The 26,381-nt window shown below is 35.8% G+C and overlaps 1 protein-coding gene across 7 annotated transcripts in view; it reads left to right on the top strand.

Annotated features, from left to right (window-relative positions):
- adipoqa (adiponectin, C1Q and collagen domain containing, a) overlaps positions 1 to 26,381 on the top strand; it is a 68,398-nt gene continuing 42,017 nt past the window's right edge. For 2 of the 7 annotated variants that reach the window (XM_073940470.1, XM_073940473.1), the window contains exons 1-5: positions 1 to 44; positions 14,911 to 15,042; positions 17,951 to 18,044; positions 23,689 to 23,889; positions 23,996 to 24,081. In XM_073940470.1, the coding sequence (XP_073796571.1) occupies positions 24,042 to 24,081 (40 nt within the window). In that variant the 5' untranslated portion in view covers positions 1 to 44; positions 14,911 to 15,042; positions 17,951 to 18,044; positions 23,689 to 23,889; positions 23,996 to 24,041. Of the gene's footprint in view, positions 45 to 6,104; positions 6,195 to 14,910; positions 15,043 to 17,692; positions 17,867 to 17,950; positions 18,045 to 23,688; positions 23,890 to 23,995; positions 24,082 to 26,381 lie in introns of those variants that run through there. The other 5 variants (XM_073940469.1, XM_073940474.1, XM_073940477.1 and 2 more) reach the window with 4 other exon arrangements.

A 26,381-nucleotide genomic window follows, 5' to 3' on the forward strand; every position in this document is an offset into this window, starting at 1 on the left:
GTCAGGCCTTGTTGCCAAGCAGAAAGATCGAGCCTCCCTACACGGTCAGTGTATTTACTTCACTTTTAAAAGTTAGTCACCATTTCTGTTACCTCATGTGTCTCCCGTGTTTCTCCTAGTGTTGTTATCTCCTGGCTTCAAGTCTAGTCCTTATCATTTTCCCTGTGTTTATGTGACAAGTCCACTCCTAGTTTCAGGCCCATTTCAAGACCCTCAATCCTACTTCCAGTATATTCCAATATCCTCCATGCTCTTCCTAGTTTCTATTGTTCCTGGTTTCCCCATTTGGTCTTTGTCCCTGTGTGTAAGTGTGAGTCCACCTCTATCTGCCACAGGCTGATCCATGATCCTAACGGCAAGCTTAATCCATCTGCCTTCACTATATCTGCCATACATTACAAACTGTTGTTTTATAACATCTTATAGTTATCTCCATAGTGTATGAGTGTGTTTGTTTCCTAGTACTAGGTTGCGGCTGGAAGGGCCACATGCTGGAATAGCTGGTGGCTCATTCCCTGGTGCGACCCCTGATGAATAAGGGACTAATAAGGAAAATGAATGAATAAATACAATAACTTTTTTATATGATGTTATGATATGAAGTTTTTTAGTAATTGTTTAATTTAGTTTGTATCAAATCAAGTCCAACATTTATTATTGCTCAATGAAAATCATGCTTTGCTCAAAACTGTTGTAGTTAAATGGTTGCACACATGCTGACTTTCAGTGTGTTTAAATATTTATACACAGTCCTAAAGCCCAAAAAATAGCTTTTAGCTAGGATTCAAACATTCACGCTTGTCTTCGATGCCCTTTGGTGCCCTTTTTCAGGCCATTTGCAAAGCAGTCTCCCAAAGCGCAGTGCTTTCCTAAAAGATTTCTGTCATCGAATGCCTTTCCTGTGCATCAGAGCACAGCCTCTTCAGAGATTTTCCCAATGAGCAGCCAAAACGGCCCCTAAATGCCTCTATTATGTCTGACCTCAGGCTCCGCAGTTGAAAAGGTTGAATCATTGAATCGAGTCAAACTGGGTCAGCACACCATTTCTGCTCAGCTGCTGTTCTTTTATAGAGCGCAAATGTCATGTGTGTGTGAATGTGAGCGGGACATGAAAAAGTTCAATTACATTAATCGTACAGACGGTGATTAAAATACATCTGTGCGCATTCAGCCGAGGGGAATAGAAAAATGATTAGAAGATCATTGTGATGCTAATTTGTTCTTCAGAGGGATTTTTTTCTGCTTAATCTTATTTGCGAAATATTAGCTAAATTGAAAAGCATGGTAGTTTAATCATTGCCGTTTTATATGGTATTTTGAATGTTAACATTTTTTATTTAAGAATGTGTTCATTTTTATGTTTTGTATCCTCTGCTAATATTGGCAAGAAGGCTGTAAAAATGTTTTTATTGTTTAATCTTTTGATTTTTGCTATATGAATTTTTTTTTTCATCTAAACCTTATCAAATGTATGTTTGCCACAATAATTGGTTTTCAAATGAGCAGAATATTTTCTAGATATATAGATATTTTACAATTTTTAGTACACCATATGAAGAAATACTTCAACCATGATCTCCTGCTTCACAGGGGTGTAAAGGCCACAATATATTTTAAACAAAGTTACTTTTTGTTCTTAATTTGAGAGCAAAAAGAAGTGTGAAAAGGCTGAGTGATGGTATACTATTTCGTCATTTATGGTATACTAGTTACAACCCAGGCTCATTCTGAAAAAGTATCTCTATATACATTTCTGTAGAGCGCCAAATACGTCCCAGGAGCTATGTTTTTCTGCAGTTTTTGTTTTCATGAATCCACCAGAGGCTGCTGTGTACGCTTTTTGGGATCTCAAATTTTTCTAGCGAGTGCCATTCATGCCTGCTGTTCTCGTGTAAATTCACCAGGAGCACTTTCTAAAACTGTTCTTCACCAGACTCAAACCCCACTGTCGTGTTCAACTCCTCTCTGCATCTCAAGTCTACCGATGTACATGGCCAGCTAACTGGACAATCTGGTAACATGGGCAAAGCCGTTCATACGAAGGTAAGCGGTCAGCTGATAAACTGGTAAGCGCGAAAAGGAATGGCATCATACCGCCCAGTACAGTTCATTTTAAAGACAAAATGCAGCCATACATACTACTGGCTACATAATTCTACATAAACGTATATAGGACTACATTTTCAGAATGAACCTGTTGCATACTTGTATGTCTTTGAACACTCCAACACCCTTGCGCTGCAGTAGACACTCTTAAACAACAGTGTGGGCTTTAAGAGAAGAAAGGTACAGTAAAGGAAGAAAGTAAACATCTGGCAAACAGCCTTCTCGGCACCAGGCAACCATTACAGCTGTCGTTAATAAGCACCGATAAAAATTTGTAATGACTTTTTTTTCAAAGTGATTTTAAAACTTATTTTAAGTGATCTGAAGGCAAAACAAGGTATACAGAAGCTGGAAATATATATTTTCTTTGATCCAAACTGTCTATGAAATCACACTTTAGTAAAACATATCATACTCTTTTTGTTATTTGAATATGTTTTTAGATATCAAGTAAAATAAACTAAATTCATACATTTAAACCGGAGTTTTCTTTTAAAAATGTCTTGCTGTTATCAGCGTGCAATGAATCTTGGAACATTCGAGCCCACAAAAGATCACCTGGGAAACATTACCTGGGAAACGAAGGATGTACTTTGAAGCTGCGTTTGAAGGAACCTTCAAATTTTTTTGAAATGAGACAGCCTTCGTCGCTCTACGATGACGCAGCACACTTCAAATGCATCCTTTGGAGAATGCAGCCTCTGAAATGAGACACTGCTAATGACATTAAGATCCCAACACAATGAAATTACGATTGCCACATAATGACATTAAAGGGGTGGTCCATACGATATCATATTTTAAACTTTAGTTGATGTGTAATGTAGCTGTGTAAACATAAACAACATCTCTCAATGCAATTTGTTCAAAGTTCATGCAAAGGGAAACATTGGGCCCTAACATAAACCCATCGCAAGGCGCGACACAATTGTTGTTTGCTAGTTTTAGCAGAGTTATTTTGATGTTTTGCACCGCGCTGTTTAAATAGCAAATTCATTTGCGCTCATACGTGCACCCAAAGGCATTCTGGTCTAAAAAAGGAGCCATGTTGAGGCGCATTGCTGGTGCGTTGCTATTTTGTGAAACTATAATAGATTTTTTGATAGACCAGAGCAAGGCTGGTCTAAAGTCCAGCACAGAGTGCGTTAGTTATGCGCCTCGCTTACACATTGCTTAATACAGACTGGATGTACAGCAATACGCAAATATCTTTACATATGAAAAAGAATTAAAATATTAAGGATACATATAGGATATAATAAGGATATATATATATATATATATATATATATATATATATATATATGGATATGGATATATATATATATATATATATATATATATATATATATATATATATATATATATATATATATATATATATATATATATATATATATATATATATATATATATATATGGATATAAATATAAAGGATTAAAATATTACAAAACATTATTTTCTTGCCTACATAAATATAAAAACTGTACTTTCATGCCTTCCTTTCGGGGGGCTTTTTCAGTTTATTCATAACAATTTGCTTTTGTATAATGTTGTTATTAGCAATATTATTTATTATATGCATATTTATATTTGTTTCATTAAAACAAGCTTAGATTTGCTCACCTGTCAGGTGTTGGACCATATGGGGTATATCATGTGTATTTGGATAGAACTCAGTTTTTTGACCACACGTCGTTATTATTGTTCATTTATTCGATTGCTGCAAATTAGAAATAATTTAGAAAAAGTTTTTAAACAAATTTTTGCGCTTAACAAACAAAATTATTTTTATAGGCTAATAGATGTCTGTGCGTACAAGAAGTTTCCCTAACCATGAGAGTGAAACAATGATTCTTTTTTTTTTTCTTGAATGGAGAGTTACAGCCAAACAGTGATTACCTCTAGATGCCACAACAGGTGAGCTTTAATGCTTGCTTCTTGAAATGTTGTCGTGTTGTGCACGACTTGTCCATCTTTCAAAGGCCCATTCCCACCATCAGGGCAATAATTATGAAACTCCATTCAACTGATGGTGTTATGAATAAGACTGAAACAGGATGTGTATTGATTTTGTCCAAACACAGTATTAGTAAGAGAATTCAAGTGACCAAAAAATCTCCAAAAATCACAGCTAGAGTTTTTTTTTTTTTTTTATAGTGTGAAGTATGAAAATCTCCAATAGTTCAACATTACCTGCGCCATTAAAAATGATTTAAGGTTAAGATGAAAGGTTTTCATATTCATATATTCATATTTTATGCAAAAGATCAAAACCTTAAACAATAAAACTTTCTGTGCTCATATTTAGTAAGAGTTCCAATATACTGGAGGGCACTGTTTGTATTTTCACCAAGAAGAAAATACTTCAAGTTGCGTCATTTTAACCATCTTAAAACTATGTACTTTAGGATTTTGAATAATGATATAGGCAATTACATACCGTAGCTATAATTGTGTTTTAAATATTTATATCCTGATTTTGTACATGCAGGAACCTAATTTGGCTCTCAGAGGTGCTTCAGTGAGGTTTTCAGATGTGGTGAATTATAGATGAGTGAAATTTCCTGTTCTCACAAGTTACAGAGGACAGATATTAAATAAAAAGCAGAACGGCAATGCTGTTCTCATTTGGCCCACTGATGCGTGAATTATTATATCATACAGAACTAAAGATCAATGTTTCATCTGTCTTCAAAACAAGAACAAAGTCATTCCCGATTTCTTTCTTTTTAAAAAATATGCATTTCGACAGAGTTATCTGTCTTTTTCAGCAGACGATAATCATAAATATTCCAAATGTCATTGCTGAATTCATGTTCTTGTAAATAAAAATACCAAAGGAGAATGCAAATAGAAAACAGATGGACTTGTGGGGTCAAAGACTGCAATTAAATGTAAAGAAGGACATTTGCTGTTGTAATTTTAGTACTTTACCTTTAACATTGATTTCAACAACAAGTCTGTTTACAGTTTTTTTCAATTGCTTAAACACTATTGTCTGAACCAAATGCTCAGTTGCCTGAACCCACTGATTGAATCGATCACTCTTATGGTGAGCACAGGTGACAAAAGTCAAACACAAAGTACAGGTGTCACCACTTGAACATATTAGCTTCAAGCTACAGTCACACTAGAGTTTGAGCATGCGATATTCTGTCGTAGGCGCTGCGAAAAAGGGTCGGGATTGAACAAGCTTATTAGACCTTTAAAAAAAGTCAGCGATTGCCCCACGTTTTAAATTTCTGTCCAGAGAGGTCATGTTTTGATCCTCGCTTGGTCTCACGCAGTCTAGTGATGCGATTTCGCAGGTCAGAGTTCACCAAGCTTAAACTTTGCACTGCAACAACCTACGAAACTTGACGCATGACCCTGCGTTTTCGGTTTGTTGCATTCGAGTGCGTATTTGAATGGGAGTCCATGGAAGGAAAAGCCCAGTGTGACCGCTGCTTAAAACTGATCCCACTTGTGAGGGAACATATACAGTAAAGCCAGTTCAGAGAGCACTGGTTTGTGAGGCCCTACAATGGATAGAAATCTGAGAAGAAGAGTTTGTGTGACAGGAGGTCAAGGTGGTCAGCGAAGACAAAAAACAGTAATATCTGATCAAGTTAGAGCTACTGTGATTGACCATGTTTTTGTCCATGGTATGAGCATGCGGGAGGCTGGACAAAGGGTACAACCATACATCAGTAGATTCACTGTGTCCACCATAAAGCTACGGTCACACTAGAGTTTGTGTGTGCGAAATTCTGTCCTGCGGTGCTGCGAAAAGGAGCGGGATTAAACAAGCTTATTATACAAGCTTATTCACTCTTTTAAAAAAAGCGAGCGATTGGTCCATGTTTTAAATTTCTGTCCAGAGAGGTTGTGTTTTAATCCTTGACTGGTCTCACGCAGTCAAGTGATGTGATTTCGCAGGTCAGAGTTCACCAAACTTGAACTTTGCACCGCAGCAACCTGCGAAACTTAACGCATCACCCTGCGCTTCCGGTCTGACGCATTCATGTGCGTATGAATGGAGGTCTATGGGAGGAAAAGCCCAGTGTGACCGCAGCTTAATCCTTAGATTTAAAAAAGAGAACAGGTAAAAATCTTTGACGTTTATAGTACAGTATGTAAATGTTGACAGCAATTACTGTATGACATAGCTGGTAAGTCCTGCACATCCGTAAAACCCCACTGGACCTCTATATTGAAAAATCATCAATGCAAGTGATTTTTCAATCTAGAGGTCCAGTGGGGTTTTACAGATGGGTGAAACTTACCAGCTCTATATAATGTGCCACAGTATACTGTAAGTAAGTATGTTTTACTACATCCCTGTACCAGTGTAGTGCTGTAAAAGTATAATACAAGCAACAACACATAAGTGGCAAACGCATAAATTTCTGTTTGTTTTTACAAGTGCTATATGTAAATGCACAAGATTTCTGTTTTGTCTTTTTGTACAAGCGCTAAATGCACAGGTTTTCTTTGTTTTACAACTTGCATTTAGCCTATAGTGAACAGTCAACTTCTATTTCTCTAGCTTTATGTCTTGTGCATTTTGTTTTCTATTTTTCTATGTAGTGCAGGGGTGTCCAAACTCGGTTCTGGAGGCCCGATGTCCTGGAGAGTTTAGCTCCAATACTAATCAATCACACCTGAACCAGCTAATCAAGCTCTTACTAAATACTAGAAACTTCCTGGCAGGTGTGTTGAAGCAAGTTAGAGCTAAACTCAGCAAGACACCAGCCCTCCAGGACAGAGTTTGGACACCCCTGTATGGAACAAAATCAATGCCTAAAGTCTTGAATTAAAAAGCTAGTTGAATATCACAAACTGAAAAAAATAATACACCGTATTAACAAGTTCTTGCATTTCAATGACTTGAATTCCAGGGTTTGTATTTTTAGGTCCTGAAATTTAACATATCGGTTTATTTAAGCTGTGAATATTTCAACAAAAAATATTTCAAACACGTTTTTATACTTAAAAATTCAATAATTCATATTCAATTTTCAGATTTCACTTACAAAATATTCAATACCCTTTAAAAATACGATGTATAATTTTCAAAAGGTCATTTTCAGTTCATTTTATTTCAGTTCAAATATTCGCTTCCATAAATTCAGTGGATCAAATTCGACTGATAAAATTCAACATTACATCCGGGAACTGCAGGAAAAGCAATAGATTGCAGAGTGAAGATCGCCAGCTGCTCTAGCTTTCACCAGCAGGTGGAGATGGAATAATGTAAGATTTTTAACCCAGTAAACAAGCGAGAAAAAGGCTAATAAAGGCACAAAAGTAGCATTCAATTTTAATATCAATGCCTTGGACATTATAAATAATAAAAAGTATGAGTAAAATGAGTAAATGAGGGTTTAGTCATCTATATTTGCCCTTATGTAACGGAAGCCAGCTGGTGATCGCGTAAAGCTCACCCCTCGGATCCAGGGACAGACGTTGTTCTGCAATCTTATCGGAGCTTGTCTCCCATGCTGGCTCGTTACCTGCTCGGACCGGTGCGGTTACTTGCACATAAACCGTCTTTTGATGAATATGATGTTACACATTGTCTATCTTTATTGACTCTTTCTTCCATAGACGCGAAGTATTATATTGACAGCTAAAGAATATAAACGTAAGAGAAACAGGAGAGGAAATGTTATAATAATAATAATACAAAATAGATAAACACAGGGCTAAGAACAATTACGAACAAAGATTTTCAAAACCAGAGAGATTTTATGAGAATGTCACAAAGTTTACTTGGAAATGTTAAACAGAGAGTTCAGGTATGATTTAAGGTTGGTTATGGACGGGGCGTCTGATTTAAAATAATTTAACATGCGAATGCATTAAAGGAGCGTCTTCAGTTATTATTTAAACGCAGCTATGTCAGGATTGGGATAGGTTATATAATTTCATTATTTAAATTATTGTTATTATTATAATTTTATGACATGTATTCTAAATTGAGCTGCTTTGCAGGAACCACTCAACCACGCATGTCAAACCACTCATTATAAACATTAATCTTTTGAAACTAGCTGAAGTGACAACTATATTAAGTTTAAACTAATAACTGCAAAAAATATCAACTTTGCTAATCATAAAATACAAACGGTCGCTGAAAAATTATAAAGAACGGTTTTCTCATTTAATAAAAACAAATTAAAGTCAGTTATAACTGCCTATTATCAAACCACAGTCGACTCATTTTATTACTTATCATTGGCTGCGACATTGCCATCTTTGCGTTATTACCTTTTTCTCGCCTATAGGCTACATAACAATAAAACAATAATCTGGACAAACTAAGACATTTTGCAACTGTTTAACCATGGCAGAACCCCAAAAATTAGAAAAAAGAAGAGAAAGACAGGCAGAGTGATAAAAAGGATAAATAGAAATATTAATTTAGAATCACAGATGACTTATTTAAGTGCAATAGCCCAAATAAATGTCATACAATTAACAATCATAATAATAATTTAAATGATGAAAATGTATAACCTATCCCAATCCTGACATAGCTGCGTTTAAACAGCGCAAACATTACTCCTTATAGTTATGCCATATTAGACGGTTCTGTGTAAATAACTGAAGACGCTCCTTTAATGCATTTGCATGTTAAATTATTTTAAATCAGACGCCCCGTCCATAACCAACCTTAAATCATACCTGAACTCTCTGTTTAACATTTCCAAGTAAACTGTTTTGTGACATTCTCATAAAATCTCTCTGGTTTTGAAAATCTTTGTTCGTAATTGTTCTTAGCCCTGTGTTTATCTATTTTGTATTATTATTATTATAATATTTCCTCTCCTGTTTCTCTTACGTTTATATTCTTTAGCTGTCAATATAATACTTCGCGTCTATGGAAGAAAGAGTCAATAAAGATAGACAATGTGTAACATCATATTTATCAAAAGACGGTTTATGTGCAAGTAACCGCACCGGTCCGAGCAGGTAACGAGCCAGCATGGGAGACAAGCTCCGATAAGATTGCAGAACAACGTCTGTCCCTGGATCCTAGGGGTGAGCTTTACGCGATCACCAGCTGGCTTCCGTTACATAAGGGCAAATATAGATGACTAAACCCTCATTTACTCATTTTACTCATACTTTTTATTATTTATAATGTCCAAGGCATTGATATTAAAATTGAATGCTACTTTTGTGCCTTTATTAGCCTTTTTCTCGCTTGTTTACTGGGTTAAAAATCTTACATTATTCCATCTCCACCTGCTGGTGAAAGCTAGAGCAGCTGGCGATCTTCACTCTGCAATCTATTGCTTCTCCTGCAGTTCCCGGATGTAATGTTGAATTTTATCAGTCGAATTTGATCCACTGAATTTATGGAAGCGAATATTTGAACTGAAATAAAATGAACTGAAAATGACCTTTTGAAAATTATACATCGTATTTTTAAAGGGTATTGAATATTTTGTAAGTGAAATCTGAAAATTGAATATGAATTATTGAATTTTTAAGTATAAAAACGTGTTTGAAATATTTTTTGTTGAAATATTCACAGCTTAAATAAACCGATATGTTAAATTTCAGGACCTAAAAATACAAACCCTGGAATTCAAGTCATTGAAATGCAAGAACTTGTTAATACGGTGTATTATTTTTTTCAGTTTGTGATATTCAACTAGCTTTTTAATTCAAGACTTTAGGCATTGATTTTGTTCCATACCCCTGGCGTAGTAATTAGTGACTGTTTAGTAGTGTTTTTAATTTTGATTGACTCGGGGCACGATTTGACAACATAGTTCAGTTTTGAGCACAGATTGAACTGTTTTGAGGTGACAATTTGCAGAAAATTATTTTAACAACTTCGGCTCTTAAATTCATTTTCCTTCAGCTGAGTCCCATTATTCATCAGGGAATGAACCACCAACTTATCCAGCATTTGTTTTACACAGCAGACACGCTAGCTGCAACCCAGTAGAAACATCCATACACACTCATTTATACAATATGTGAAGTTTATTCATAAACTAATTTCGAGAGGATCACGTGCTTATGATTTATCACGGCCAGTCTTGTATTTGCTAATCACTAATCTTCCAATCATATGAGCCCTAAGGCACCATAAATAGCCTCAGTTTTCAGTTCACTTTATCTTCGTTTGGAAGAAACCCCCCTCCTCCCCTATTCTCCTCCTTTACCTGTGATTGGGCAGCACAGCGGTCCAGTGGTTAGCACTGCGAACCACACAGCAAGAATACTGCCGGTCCTAGTTCCATAGGACCGGTGGGTGTTTCTGTGGGGAGTTTGTATGTCCTTCCCGTGTCCGCGTGGGTTTTCCCCGGGTTCTCCGGTTTCCACCCACCATCCAAAGACATTCAACATACATAACAATCAAGCTTGTCTAATTCCTTACGTTCCCTTAGCTACAGCAGCAGGGGAGTTCTGAGATCCACCGAGCTCGGGCTCCCTTCTTGCTCTGCCAACGGGAGGAAGCCCCGGGCTCGAGGAGCCCTTGAGCTTGGGGCTCTCTCCCGGGACAGCATGCCAAACAAGCTTTGTAAATCATCAGCTAAGTGTGAACTCTTGAAGTACAATTTAGCTTACCCAATTCACCTGTACTGCATGTCTTTGGATTGTGAGGAAAACCAGGGCACCCACACAAACGCAGGGGGAACATGCACACTCCACACAGAAACGCCAACTGACCCAGCCGAGGCTCGAACCAGCGATCTTCTTGCTGTTTATTTGACTTTTACCTTTTGCTCTATTGTAATTATTCTTGCTCACAATTTGTTTATTTGATTTATATGATTCACATCTATACAAAAACACCCTAATTAATCTACAGTAAGAAGTTCTTTCCCCAAATAGAGCTATTTATGCCATCTGGTGAAATTGTAATCATATTGCAATATGTATCGTAGAAAACAAAATATTGCAATGCCAGATTTTTAAAATATCGTGCAGCCCTATTAGCCAATTATAATTAATGGCAATTTTTACCTAAAATCTGATCATTAAAACTGATAATTAACAGTTGTCCATAACTTGTGATACATGTTTTTGTTTATTGTGTCAAACACATTTACTCTTTTAAATAGCAGCAGTTCTGATTTGCTGTTTGTATCAATCATCAGCTGCTAAAAGAAACCTTATGAAAGTCATTTTAAAAATATTGTGTTTGTTTTTCATTTACCGTGGTGCGGAATCACAAAATCTTCACCTGGTAAAATACATTTACTCTCAAAATTACACTGGCGATATCAAACTGCATATGATCTCACATCAACAACCAAGTCAAATCAGAAATTGAAATATATACAGCAAATAAAAGTTGTTTAGTCGAGCGTGGCCAGAATTGACCATGAGATGCTTCGGTGCGCGATTACAGGAGGGAGAGACACCGTCTGATGAATGGAATAGTCTGAAGGTGCACATCAACAGTCTGATCATTTAAAATCTATAAATGCATTCTCCAGTCCAAAAGCTATGATTTATTCATACAGGAGCAGGAGATGGCGACGGTGGAGGCTGACTGTTGAGCGCCTCTCAAGGACGCTGTTGTCTAGGGCCGATTCAGAGACGAGCTCTCAGTATGCGGGATCTCGCTGTCGGCCCCTCATTAATTCACACACGTTTCTCCCTTCACGCTCCGCGTTCACACTACAAATGGCCGTCTGGCCCTCAGGGACCCCGATGGAAACACTGTGGCTTTTGAAGAGTTCTTTGGCTCACTTTGTGTCCTTAAAGGTGGAGTAGATTAAACAGACTTCTGAATGCCGAAAAGCAGGGGGAAGAATCTCTTCAAGGTCCTCTATCGTTCACACACAGACTCAATCTGTGTGACTTACGGGCTGTCAAACGGGTTCGATTTGTTAGGGTAATGGATCTGTGCTTGCAGTGTGTATATCGGCATGCGTTCTGCTTTAGCAAGAAACTGGAGAGGAAATAAAGCAATGCTCTCAATAATAAAAAGTATTTCTCCAAAATATACAGAAATATACAGTTGAAGTCAGAATGATTTTTGTTGAAATGTAGATTTTTTTTTCCCAAATGATGTTTAACAGAGCAAGGAATTTTTACAGTATTTCCAATAATATTTTTTTTTCTGGATAAAGTATTATTTGTTTTGGCTAGAATGAAAGCAATTTAAAAAAATTTAAACCCAGTTAATATCAATATTATTAGCTCCCTTAAAAGGCACCTATAATTAAAAACAACATTTGTAAGTTGTTTGGACAGAACGGATAGAAACCCAAGACTCAGTCCGGTTTTCCCCACCCACCAAATTGATTGACAGGGGACATGTTTCTATCATAACATGTATACACATGTCCACAGAACTTTTTTTGAAAATAACTTAGGATTTAAATTTTTGTTCTAGCTCTCTGTGATTTTATATATAGTTGAAATCAGAAGTATTAGCCCCCCTGTTTATTTTTATTTTTTCCAATTTCTGTTTAACAGAGATATTTTTTCATTTTTCAACACATTTCTAATCATAATAGAATTCTTTTTTCTTTGCCATGATGACAGTAAATAATATTTTACTAGATATTTTTCAAGACACTTCTATACAGCTTAAAGTGACAGTTAAAGGCTTAACTAGGTTAACTAGGCAGGAATGGGGATTGGGCAAGTTATTTTATAATGATGGTTTGTTCTGTAGACTATCAAAAATAAATATATTTGAAGGGGGCTAATAGTATTGACCTTAAATGGTTAAAAAAAAAAACTTTTTCCAGAAGAAAAATATTATCAGACATACTGTAAAAATTTCCTTGCTCTGATGATTCTGACTTCAGCTGTTTTCTAAGTTAAAATGTTTTTAAAACAGTGCATATTTTAATTAAAGTTTTATGTACGTATGCAAGTAAATCAGTTACTACAAATGAGTTATTAAAAGTATTATTTTTCGAAAAGTGTTGAAAAAATCTTTTCTCCGTTAAACAGAAATTGGTGGGGGGGTGGGGGGTAAGCATGCGGGCTAACAATTCAGGATGGCTAATAATTCTGACTTCAACTAAATCCTCAGCTACTCTTGAACATTCAGTTCATCAAATAACGGATATTTCTGAAGAATCATGTGAAACTGAAGAAGAATATTGGCTGTTGAAAGATGATCTTTGCTATCAGAGGAATAAATACTATTGTTTGGTTAATTATAATTATTTCTCAACAATAATAATTTTATTTAACACATTTTAATACATATTATATATGTAACAACTCATTCACTTTAGACTTTACAATGATGATATTTTGTAATATTTTGAAATATATATACTAGTACTTTTGCAATACAATTGTTTTTAGCTTAAAGTACAATTAAAAAGTCTTAACTAGGTTAATTAGCTTAACTTCATTCACTTGTGAGGTTAATTAGGTCATTTATTGGCATTTGACATCAGTGGTTTGTTTTGTGACATTTGTTTTATTTTTTTAGCTAAATTAAAAGAAATGATTTTTTTCTCTAGAATAAAAATATAATCATAAATAGGGAAAAAGCAATATTTCAGAAGAGGGCTAATAGTTTTGCCTTTAACTGTACATAAAACTAATAACAGGCCATCAACTGTATGTCTTTGCTGATGGGAAACCTTAGCAGAGTGCTGACTTGTAAAACACTTTTGATAACATGTACGATATTTTCAATTATAGGATAGATCTGCACTTATCCAGCTAATGCGAAGCACACTTTTTCAGATTAGAAAAGAGGTGAGGGAGAGTCTGCAGTCGTATCATTAGTGGATGATCCTCCAGTGTGCTCAGAATATAAAAGGGGGTTTTGTCTCAGTCTGGGTTTAACATCACTATATTTTCTTCTCCTGATTTACTGCTAATACATTTAATAGCTTACTGAACTTTACTTGTATTGCTTAGTCATAATGTTGTAAAAGTGATTATAAAGTTATAATTATGATTATAAAACTTAATCTAAGTTTATTCTGCATCACTGAATGGTGTGCGTACCCACACTGTATACTAAACATTTATTTTATCCTATTGTAGTGTTTTACCAAATTGGTGTGCTAGAAGGTACAAGGTTTAAATAAAAGCTTTTAAAGAAATATTTTAAAATCAGTAAAATATATATTTTTTTTTATACATTTCCCAAGCAAAAACAAAACATTGAAATAAATTAATGCAAAATTGTATTACTGATTTTTTTCAGTAATACCATGATCTAGCCAAATAACTTTTCACACTTTAAACTGGCCCTTTAGTGCTGTAATTTATATAGATGCCTTTTAAATGTGTGTATGGGGTCTTTCATACCGGGATGATCATATTTAGGATCTGTGGCATCAAAAATATTTAAGACCCCCTCCTCAGTCACTACCTACTGCGCCACTGCGTCGCCTCAACATTATTATTCAGTATTCATTTATGGAGAAAATAATCAGAAAAAAAATCCCACAACTATTCATCAAAATAAAGCTTAAGGATAATGATTATGATGGAACATGGTGCATATTTGTTAGTTAAGGTCATTACTGGTTGTTTTAGAATTGACCTTTCGTTTTATTTGTTGATCACTAATTTTAAGGCTGTGGTGGTTAATCCCTGATGTTTTGAACCTGTGGTGTGGAAATTTTGATTTCTCAAAGTTTGTGAGTTCATCACCTTTTTCCAAAGTGAAAAATTTCAAACTCTTTCTTTAGAATAGGTCAATTCTCCAGAACGTTCATATGATTTAAAATTACAGAACTGAAACTAAAGTCATTGTTTGACATTTTACATTGACATTTTAATCAAGTTAAAGGAGCAACTATGAGTCAGTTGCCAAATAACAATGTTTAACTGTAAATAAACTCTTATTTCCTGTATAGGTGCAGAACAATCCACTGAAAGTCAATGGGGTCCAATGTTCCTTGAGCCATATAGTGGTCTTCAAAATCACCTTTCATGTTTCACAAAAAAAAAAAAAGGAAAAAGGTCATAGAAGTTCGGACCACCCAAAGGTGAGTATATGCTGACAGTTCTTTCCCTTAAAGTGTTCTCTTATTCTCTTTTTCAGTCTCTTCCCCATAAAACAAAAAATATATATTCTTTTGCTCTACCATAAAGTGCAGCCTTTACTGAGAGGTAAATTCAAAGTCATTAGGCCATGCACTGACTACATTTGAGGATACTATGGGGAATTTTTCAGGCTTTAAGAACCAGATTTAAGCTTTAAGAACATTTAGTCCTGTATTGCTTAGCCTGCATAATTCCATTTTGAGGATCCAACCTAAGAAATTGGCCTTTAGAATTCAAATAGTTTAACACCTTAGCAAATAAACAAAACCATTTTCTAAATTGGCTTAAATGGTGGATGTGTTTTTGTGTTTAAGAGTGTATGGCCATCATAACAGGGCTTATAAACCAGCATCAGGAATTCATCCATCACAAACAAATGAAGATCTGTTGAAAGGATGACATTGATAATCATTCTACACATAATCTTAAATATATGTGTTATTCACAGCACTGTTAAGGAAACTAGAATGTTTCCTTTTAGAATGCTCTTTACTCCAAGTCAAACAGCCACTTACTTTAATGCACTTTAGTAGAGGTTCTACCCAGTATTGGGAAACACTTAGGGCTCTATTTTGATGGTCCATGAGCAGAGCGCAAAACGCAGGGCGCAAACGCTTTCATGGCATGTCAGAACGCATTTTTGCTAATTTAAGGACGGGAAAAGAATCGACTTTGTTCTGGTCTAAAGAACAGACTATTTACAGTTTCTCAAAATAGCAACACACCAAAACACTCATGCTTTTTTAGACCAAAAAGCCTATGGGCGCACATTTGAGCGCAAATGCATTTGCTATTTAAACCTGGAGGACACCCATTCGAACATGGGAGAACATGCAAACTCACCACAAAAATGCCAACTGACTCAAACCAGCGACCTTCTTGCTGTGAGGCGACAATGCTATCAGCAGTCATAGATCAACAAACAACATCATTATTATTAAGATGTTTAAACAATGAAATGTGTTCCTACACACTGAGAATTGAGCAAACATGTCACAATATAATCAATTTGAGCTTAGAATATTAGTCAAGAGTGTATGTGGCTAGACATCTCAGAGCAGCAATGTTACTGTTGTTTTGCTCCTCACCTCCCCTAACCATTTCCATTTTCATGGGCAAAATCTGGGACACTTAGGCCCAATCCCAATTCTATTTTTGTACCCTTTCCCCTTCCAAAGGAAAAGGGAAGGGCTTCAAAATTTACCCCTAAGAATTGGGACAGCACTACACTACCTGCACACTTCATCATATGTCCTCGCGATATCTTGCTTCATATGAGATCAGACAATGGCGACTGCTGTAGTTATTCAAGTTGTGTTATTTGTTGGTATTTATCTTCAGGAAAACACTGAAGGCATATATTATGTTATTATAATGATCTAATGTGGCAATAAGATCGTAATACTGTGCATTTAACACAGTGGCCATACTCTTCAATGTAAACACACAAAAACAGCATTAACATCATAGCAGACACTGTAAAAAGCTCATTCCCAGCCACTAGACTTTTCTGACAGGATATTCCAGTGTCATCGAGTGTCAGAATGTTGTGGGACTGCTGTACAGGAGTTATGAATAGGGATTGTAGATTGCAAAATTTAATGGTTTCTATTGTAGCGTTTTTTTTTTTTTTGAAAAGCATGACGGTAAAACATAAACGCGGTTATGAATATATTAAAACGTGTGTTTTTGTTGTAAAAATTCATAATAATGACAAAAAATACTAATTTATGGATCTCCTTACTTCCGGGTGCAGCTGATGCTGGGGTATTCTAGGAAATTTTTCTTACCCCTTGGTTTCAAATGTTGTCATGAAAAGTCTTCGTTTGAAAGTGTGTATACCCCTTGCCCTTAGCCCTACGTCTTCAAGCTAAAGAGAATTGGGACACCACTACCCCTTCACGGGCACGCAAAAAATGAGGGTAAGGGTAAGGGGAAGAGATTGGGCCTTAGGGACATCATTAAATCTCAGAAAATAAGTTTGTAGTCCAAACAAGACATTTATTGTAGTCTCGAAAATAAATAGTGGAGTGGGCATATTTTTTTAGACCTAAAATAGCACACTGACTACAATTTTGTTTTTAGTTGGAAATCCTGATAAAAACATTTTAAATTAACCGAACAAGCAGAGCAATTGCACCAGTAATTCATTTTTTTATCAATCAAAACAAAAAAAAAAGAACTGATTAATTCACAAAAACTGCCATCATGTCTTTCTCATGTAATTTTTATTTTATTTTACTTTAATACACAAGGAATGGCTTTTTAAAAATAGAAATCAACATTATAAACTGTTTTTTTTTTTTGCCAGAATAAAACAAATAAGACTTTTTCAAAAATAAAAAATATTATCAGACATACTGTGAAAATGTCCTTGCTCTGTTAAACATCATTTGGGAAATGTTTAAAAAAAATTAAAAAATTCAAAGGGGGCTGATGATTCTGACTTCAACTGTATATATACACACACACAGACACACACACACACACACATCATATTTCTGTATGACATCCGATCAGCAAACAGTTTGCTGTTGATAATTTTACCCTGCTACAACTGGTTTATCTTTATAAGTGTCTTTCCTTTTCCAGATTGAGTGACGTATCTCGTCGCATTGATGTTTTTCTGTAGCCTGATGTGAACTGCAGGTGTCGGTGCTGCTGATGTGAGATTGTTGTGGACTGGAGATGCACTGCTGTTTTCCTATTAAACTCAATGTCCATCTTTCCTTGAGTTGTTATTTGCACTGCTAACAAAGGAGCACGGTGGAACACAATTAATAATTCTGCTTTGATAAATATATACCTAATTGTATATACACTAAGTTTTCGTCCTTGTTTGTTTATTAGACTGTGTATAGAAAGCAGTGTTGCCACTGGTCCTGTTCTCAGAGGATTTGTTAGGACAGTTGCTTGAGGGGAGATGTTGAGAGTCACTGTAAAGGTGAGTGTGTTCGATAAAATGATTTTATATGACGACCCCCTTTGAGCGCTGGAGGGTAAAAACAAACATATTGATCACCCTCCTGTTACCTTTGAGCAAGTTGTTTGGAAGGTTGTGAGGCCCAACATCTATATAAACTAACACAATAATACCCTTTTTTATCGCTGAAAGATGCCATTTTGTTCTACTTTTAGATGTTCCTGTATGTTTGAACAGTCCTTTAATACACAACAGCACTCACAGATTACATTGTTCTATTAGATGGGCTTCAGATTTTGCAAATGGAGTCAAACAGTTATCTGCTACCACAGCAAACAGATTGGAAGACCAACACTAATGCAAAACTGAAAATAGATTCTTATCTTTAGTGATTGATGTACTCTTGTTTTCATTTATTTTTAACAGAGCCCTTTATACTACTAAGTAATTACACATATACAGTAGATATTGAAACAGTAATGATATACATCGAAAACTTGCGAAAGGTAATACTAGATGACATGATATGAATTGGCAAAACAATACTAGAGTGTCATAAATGACTAAAAGTAAGGTGACCTCCAACTTTGGGAGCCTTGTAGCTTAAGATATAAACAGTGTGCCTTATTTAAAGGTACAGTATGTAAGATTGACACCCAGTGGTTGAACTAGGTATTGCAGTCCAAAATCGAAACACTTTTTCACCTGGCCCCTCTTCTGAGGACTCAATGCAAACACAGGTTGCCAGATTGACGACCCCAACAGTTTGTATATTGAAACGGTAATGATATACATTGTTGATCTACATTTTACATTTCGGAGGAAAAACTTTGCCAAAGCCAATACTATGCCATGATATGAATAGCAATATTAGGCACTAGAGTGTCATAAATGACTAAAAGTAGGGTGACCTCCAATTTTGGGAGTCTTGTACCTCAAGATATAAACAGTGTGCCCTATTTAAAGGTACAGGTGGTTGAACTAGTTATTGCAGTCCAAAATCAAAACACTTTTTCACCTGGCCTCTTATCTGATGACTCCACGCAAACGCAGGTTGCACTAAAAAATCGCTAAAAAATTGCACTTAAAATCCACTTTTGCTATTTTAAGAATTGGAAAATCCACTTTGAGCCCTGGCCCATGGTGTAACAGGGTTGTGCTTATTCTCTTAATGACTTATGGGTGTGTTTTGAGAATAAACAAATCAGAATCTCATCTCCCATTCCCTTTAAGAGTAAGTTGCATCGCGCCTTGGCGCATTTGCTATTTACATGGCGAACTTTGTAAGTGGAAAAACTGAAAGCTTCACTAGCGACAAAACAGTTAAACAGACCATCTGCAGCGCGAGAATGAGCCTCCACGATCTTTACTTTAACTTTCACCTGACAGGTGGGCAAATCTATGCTTGTTTTTAATAAAATAAATATAAATATGCATATAATAAATAATACTTCTAAAAATAATAACATCATACAAAAGCAAATTGTCATGAATAAACTGAAAAAGCCCCTCAAGATGTAGAAGGCATGGAGGCAGTGGATTTTATATTTATGTAGAAAGTAATATTTTACAAACATTTTAATCCTTTATTTTTTTTATTTGTAAAGATATTTGCATGTTGTTGTACTTCCTGTGTGTATTAAGCAATGTGTAAGGGAGGTGCACAACATGTGCTCTGCACTGGACTTTAGACTTGCTTTAGACCTGCTTTAGACCTGCTCTCATTTGCCAACAATGCATCTTAACACACCTTTTATCTAGACCGAAACACCCATGAGTCCACAAAGTGGCGCAAATGAATTTGCTATTTAAACAACACGGTGGAAAACAGGAAAATTAGTGCTGTGCTGGTCTGAAAATAGCAACACGTAAAAACGCGCCTTATTGCCCCTGGTGTATGATATAAAGTATAAACCAAGAAATATCAGTCACTCAGCATGTACTTTAAATAATGTTTTTAGGTTTGATATGTATTAATTAGATTCTAAACTTTACTATTTTGTTGAAGTGAACTATTCTGAGTTATATACAATGCATTTGGTACGTTTTCCACCAAGGTAACCCAGAGTGCTAAAATATAACTGGTTAAACTCACAGTTGGCAGGTTTTAAAGACCAAAACTAAGTCGTTTTTTAAGGAGAATAACTGACTTAACATAGTTTTTGTTTACTTCACTTAGTTCTTGTTCACTTTCTTAAATGTCTGCAAACATATTATGGTATTTTTATGCTTTTAGAAGAGTCAAAAACTTACATACTGCACCTTTAATTTGAGTTTGTTTTTTAAACATTTAAGAAACAAGCAGAGCAAAAGTAAACAGCCAAAAATAAGTTCAGCTACCTCTGCATCCAATACAATGAAGGTAAATGTCTTCTATCTACAAGTCTGTTATTTTCAGTGTATTCATTTTATGCGTTTAGTAAACTATGTTAGTTGTTAGTAGGGCCGTTCACAAATATCAAGCTTATTGACCGTTTAAATTGACTATTAATATTTAGTAATGCCTCCAGACATTCATTCTATGTCACTTTCAGTAAATATGTGTTTATGTAAGTATCTGTTTAATGTATGTATATATGTGTCCTGCTAAATCTCATCTGGTGTCCTACAACAGAACAGCATCCCTTTTTGACAGGTTAAAATGGACAAGTTGCTTTTTTGAAAGGGTTCACATTCAGACAACAGTGTTGCCAAAATGATCCCTGCTGGCATGGATTTGTGAAAATGACTAAGAAAGCTGTGTTATGCATGCCAGGCCACGCATCTGCATACACCTTTATGTGACCTTAAAGTCTTTAATGAGACTAAAGTAAAGTTTTAAGTTGGAAATAACTTGAACGAACCAATCATTTAGCTTCATGAGATCTCAATGTATCATCAGCATAAACACTTACCAGTAGGTACACCTTACTAGTACCAGGTTAGACCACCTTTTGTCTTCAGAACTGCCTTAATCCTTTGTGCCATAGATTCAACAAGGTACTGAAAAAAATTCCTCAGAGATTTTGCTCCATATTGACATGATAGCATCATGCAGTTGCTGCAGATTTGTCGGATGCACATCCATGATGCTAATCTCCTGTTCCACCACATCCCAAATGTGCTCTATTGGATTACGCTCTGGTGACTGTGGAGGCCATTTAAGTACAGTGAAGTTAAGTATGTTGTTGATGCCAAATTCTGACCCTACCACCTGAATGTCACAGCAGAAATCGAGACTCATCAGACCAGGCAACGTTTTTCCAATCTTCTATTGTCCAGTTTTGGTGAGCCTGTGCAAATTATAGCCTCAGTTTCCTGTTCTTAGCTGACAGGCGTGGCACCCAGTGTGGTCTTCTGCTGCTGTAGCTCATCTGCTTCAAGGTTTGACATGTTGTGCATTCAAAGATGCTCTTCTGCGCACCTTGATTGTAACAAGTTGTTATTTGAGTTACTGTTGCCTTTCTTTCAGCTGGACAGTCTGGCCATTCTCCTCTGACCTCTGGCATTAACAAAACATTTGTGCCCAAAAAACTGCCACTCACTGGATATTTTCTCTTTTTTGCACCATTTAAGATGGTTGTGTAAATCAGCAGTTTGTGAAATACTCAGACCAGCCTGTTTGGCACCAACAACCATGCCACGTTCAAAGTCATTTGAATCTATTCCCTATATTCCCCATTCTGATGCTCAGTTTGAACTGCAACAGATCGTCTTGACCATGTCTACATGCCTAAATGCATTGAGTTGCTGCCAGTGTATGACTTTGTGTGTGAATTGTGAGAGTGTATGGGTGTTTCTCAGTGCTGGGTTGTTACTGGAAGGGCATCCTCTGCATAAAACATATGCCAGAATAGTTAGTTGTTTATTCAGCTGTGGCGAACTCTGATATATCAGAGACTAAGTCGAAGGAAAATAAATGAATGAAAAAGTCACCCACAACTTGAATGGCCCGAGGCGGAGTAAATCACAATTATTTGGATGAACAATTGTATTTTTTGATGCTTGTGAGCAGGGCCGGAGTGGGACTCCTTTTCAGCCCTGGAGTTTCAAGCCTCAGACCGGCCCACCTCAGTTCACGACTGTCAATATATTAAAATAAGGACATTTACAATTCAATTTCTAATGACACTATCACGTCTTTTTTTGAGAAAACAGCTGCTTTAGAACTTCAAATGTTTAACAACCCTTACAGTATTATGTCTTAACAATAAAAATGAAAAAAAATAAAATAAATACTCAGACGTGGTTCAAACACGGATCCGCAGTGTCGTAACCTAACATGCTAACCACTGGACCACAACAGCTGTGCATCGAGAGATGGCTCGTCTGAGTTATATCATCATTAACCAGGCTGCGAGAAAATATATAAAAAGAGCAGAGCTGCGGTAAAATAATTAATAAGAAGACTGTGGTCAAGTAAAAAAATAATAATTAATTTAAAAAGTGTGACTGCTGAGAGCAACAGATTCTGGAGCTAGGGACACCGGCCCTCGCGGCCAAAAAACAGACCGGCCCACCGGGAATTCTCCTGGTCCTCTCGATTAGCCAATCCGGGCCTGCTTGTGAGGTATTACTATGCTTGGTCTAGGATATTGCTCCAATAATTTAGAATTTTGTTTTTTTGAAATATACAATTATATTCACATGCCTTAGATAATAAGACAAAAAATTAACTCAAGTTAACCACTCACTGTTAAAAAAGCCACCAGCATATTTTCTATTAAAAATGGACATTGAAAGTGAAGTTTTCCAGCCAATTTGAAAATTATATCTCTATTGAATGGGCGTTATCAGAGGTTTTTAGCTGATAGATATGGGCCTGTAAGGGCCTTCTGTGCCTACTGGTGGACTCAGATAGCTGTTATCACCCATCTACATGGATAATTAGCTATAGATCTTATATGGCTTTGGCTGAAAGTTAACGAGAATTATTTATATCACTTATTAAATTTCCCACTAATTGTGTTTTATTAACGTCTACCCTTACCCCAACCCTAAACCCAGCTATCACAGTAATGTAAAAACAGATCTGGATCTGGAGTCTTCTTTATTAGTATAGCTGATTAACCATGTGGATGGACGATAACAGCTATCTGAGCCTACCAGTTGGTGCAGAAGGCCCCTACTGGCCCATATCTATCAGCTGATAACCACTGATAATGCCCATTCAATCATGTGATAACATTCAAAGTGGGTGAGTCTTCATGATTAATAGATGGTATTGATTGGTTGGTTGGTTGGTTTGGTTGGTCGGTTGGTTGAATGGTTGATTCACTGACTGATTGATTTAACTGACTGTTTAAATTGTTAACAGTACTTTATAAAAAAGAAAATTTAGTTTTGTGTATTTGAAATATAAAGAAAATGTACTGGTAATTTTAAGACATTATCTGCTTTTTAACTGATGTTATTTGTACATCTATTTTGTAAGGTCTGACTTTTGCAAACCAAGTTAATTGCAGTGCTATCTATTTTGAAAGCTCTGACTTTTGCAAACCAAGTTAATTTCTTTCACCAGAAGAAACGGTGTTGTCCTTCAGTTCTATCCCAATAATTGCTTTCTGCGTGTATCTTTTCTCATTATGAGTGTACAACAAATATCCGTCTGTGCAGAGGCATTAATACAGTTGGAATGGTCGTATCCCAGAATCTAATGATCTGCTTCTCCGCTTCCTTCCTCCAGTAATAATGAGTCCAGTCAGACTGTGCATTCAGCAGGGACCAGACCTACAACCCATAGCCTGATTTGACCCGGCTGGACTTCATATACCTAAGTCAGCACAGTTTCTGCTGACCCATCAGTCCTTACAGCCCTTGATACTGTTTCTGTGTTAATTGATCCAGCACAGTCAATAAAGCAGGGGGAAAAGAGACAAACTGTGAGGTGTGTTGCAATCTTTGCTGTCGAGTTTTTATTTAGATTTATTTGTAATTTGTGACAGAAACAAGCATTTTTTTTTTTGATGTTCTGTCATTCTGCATTTAAACAGACGGAGCTGTACTTGTCTGCTTGCATAGAAAAAAAGATACGTATGGATGTTTTTTCAAGATGGCCACCAAGAGGATCCTAAAGAAAGTAAGAATTTTCTTTATATAGCTTATTTCATCATTTAGTTGAAGTTCTACACACACATAAAATAAAAGTGAAAATACAAATGAGGACAGTAAAATTGTAACTTTTTAAAAACATGAATTAAACTTATGTATTGAATTGTATTTTTTTTTTATTTAATAACTTTGGTATATATAATTTATGGCATCTTATTCATTCATTTTCTCTTCAGCTTAATTGCTTATTAATTTGTCCAGCACATGTTTTACGCAGCGGGTGCCCTTCCAGGTGCAACACATCACTGGGAAACACCCATACACTCTCATTCATACAAATACACTGCAGAAAATTTTAGCTTACCCAATTCACCTGTACCATGTCTTTGGACTTGTGGGGGAAACCGGAGCACCCGGAGGAAACCCAAGCGAACGAGAGGAGAACATGCAAACTCCACACAGAAATGCCAACTGACCCAGCCAAGGCTCGAGTCAGCGACCTTCTTGCTGTGAGACAACAGCACTACCTACTGTGCCACCGCCTCATCTTATATGGTATTTTAATGATTGAAAATGTACATGTAAAAATATAATTTAAATCAACTTTTTTATTGGTTTAATATTTCTTTAAAATAATCATGTAATATATAATTTCAAAAAACTATTATTTAATTTAATCACACAATAATAAAGTGCATCACATGCATAAAAACTAGTAAGATTGTTTGGAAAATATGTTAAATTAAATTCAGTGAATAAATAATATGAATAAACCACATACATGAATAAATAATAAATGAATAAATAATTAAATTATAAACATAAATACTTTTATTAAAGTAAAGATACAATATACAATATTAAATTATACACCATACAAATGTAAATATGAATAATATAAATACATTTTAATCTTAATCAAATTATAAACAGTCTAACAGGGTAGCGCTGTCGCCTCACAGCAAAAAGGTCGCTGGTTCGAATCTCGGCTGGCTCAGTTGGCATTTCTGTGTGGAGTTTGTATGTTCTCACCGTGTTCGCATGGGTTTCCTCTGGGTGCTACAGTTTCAAGTCCAAAGACATGCGCTATAGGTGAATTGGGTAAGCGAACTTGTTTGTAGTGTAAGTGTGTATGTCCTGGTCCTCCAGGTTCAGGGTTGAGTGTTGGGAATGATGATGAAAAAGGAGATGTTACGAAACACCAACATGATGCGGCTTAATATTTACTTCTATATAAATGGCCCTAGAAGTAAGTAATGTATGAGTAAATCTAAAGTTATAAATATTAGAAAAAACGTGAAATTAGATTAATTAATATCTAAATGTAAGAAAAAAAAGAGGATTTGATTTCAACTTTTTCCATCCTGTTCTAATTTTGTATTGTAGTTTCTTCAATATTATTATGCATCTGAATTAAGAAAAACACAAAATGAGCAATGGTTGATAACCTGCATGTTTTCAGACAATCTTAACTTGTTGGTGATTCTTGTCTAGAATAAGACTCAGTTTAAAATGAAAGAAATCTGGCTTCGCAAGACAAACAACAAAATGGAAATGAACAATAATAATTGTAGAAACTTTAACCAGACTTACGAACAGTGTTGGGTAAGTTACTTTAAAAAGTAATTAAATATTATTAAATAATTGAGCCTGATCTCACGAGGAAAGATATCTATTTTACATTTTGTCAGTTTAGTTGCTAATTCGTACACATTCGTTCAAGGTCAGTCGTATGAAAATGTACAATTTTAAAAAGGAGGCGCCACCCCTAAACCCAACCGTAATTGGGTGATGAGCAAATTTTGCTAAATTGTACGAATGAGATCATACGAACTCCTATGAATTAAGCTGCAGGCACACTGGACTTTTCTCCACATAGACTTCTATTCATACGCACGCGAATGCGTCAGACCGGAAACGCAAGCTTGTGCGACAAGTTTTCACAGTTCACTGCGTTGGAAACTTCAAGCTTGGTGAACTTTAACCTGCGAAATCGCATAACTTGATTGCATGAAACCAATCGAAGATCAAAACATAACATCTCTATATAGAAATTTAAAACATGGACAAATCGCTCCCCTTTTTAATGTCTAATCATCTTGTTTAATCCTGCCCCTTTACGAAGTGCCATACAACAAAATTTTGCATGCACAAAATCTAGTGTGACTGTGACATGCGTCACTAAATCAAAAAGTTATGTGAGATTGCGTTGAATAATTACATCATTAAAATTGTACTTATCTTACTTTTCTAATTACTTCATCTGAAATTAACTTAGTTACTCAATAAGTCATTTGACTACTTGACTCAATACTAAAAATACACATA

This window comes from Danio rerio, chromosome 24 (assembly GCF_049306965.1).
Source record: "Danio rerio strain Tuebingen ecotype United States chromosome 24, GRCz12tu, whole genome shotgun sequence".
NCBI classification, from domain to species: domain Eukaryota; kingdom Metazoa; phylum Chordata; class Actinopteri; order Cypriniformes; family Danionidae; genus Danio; species Danio rerio.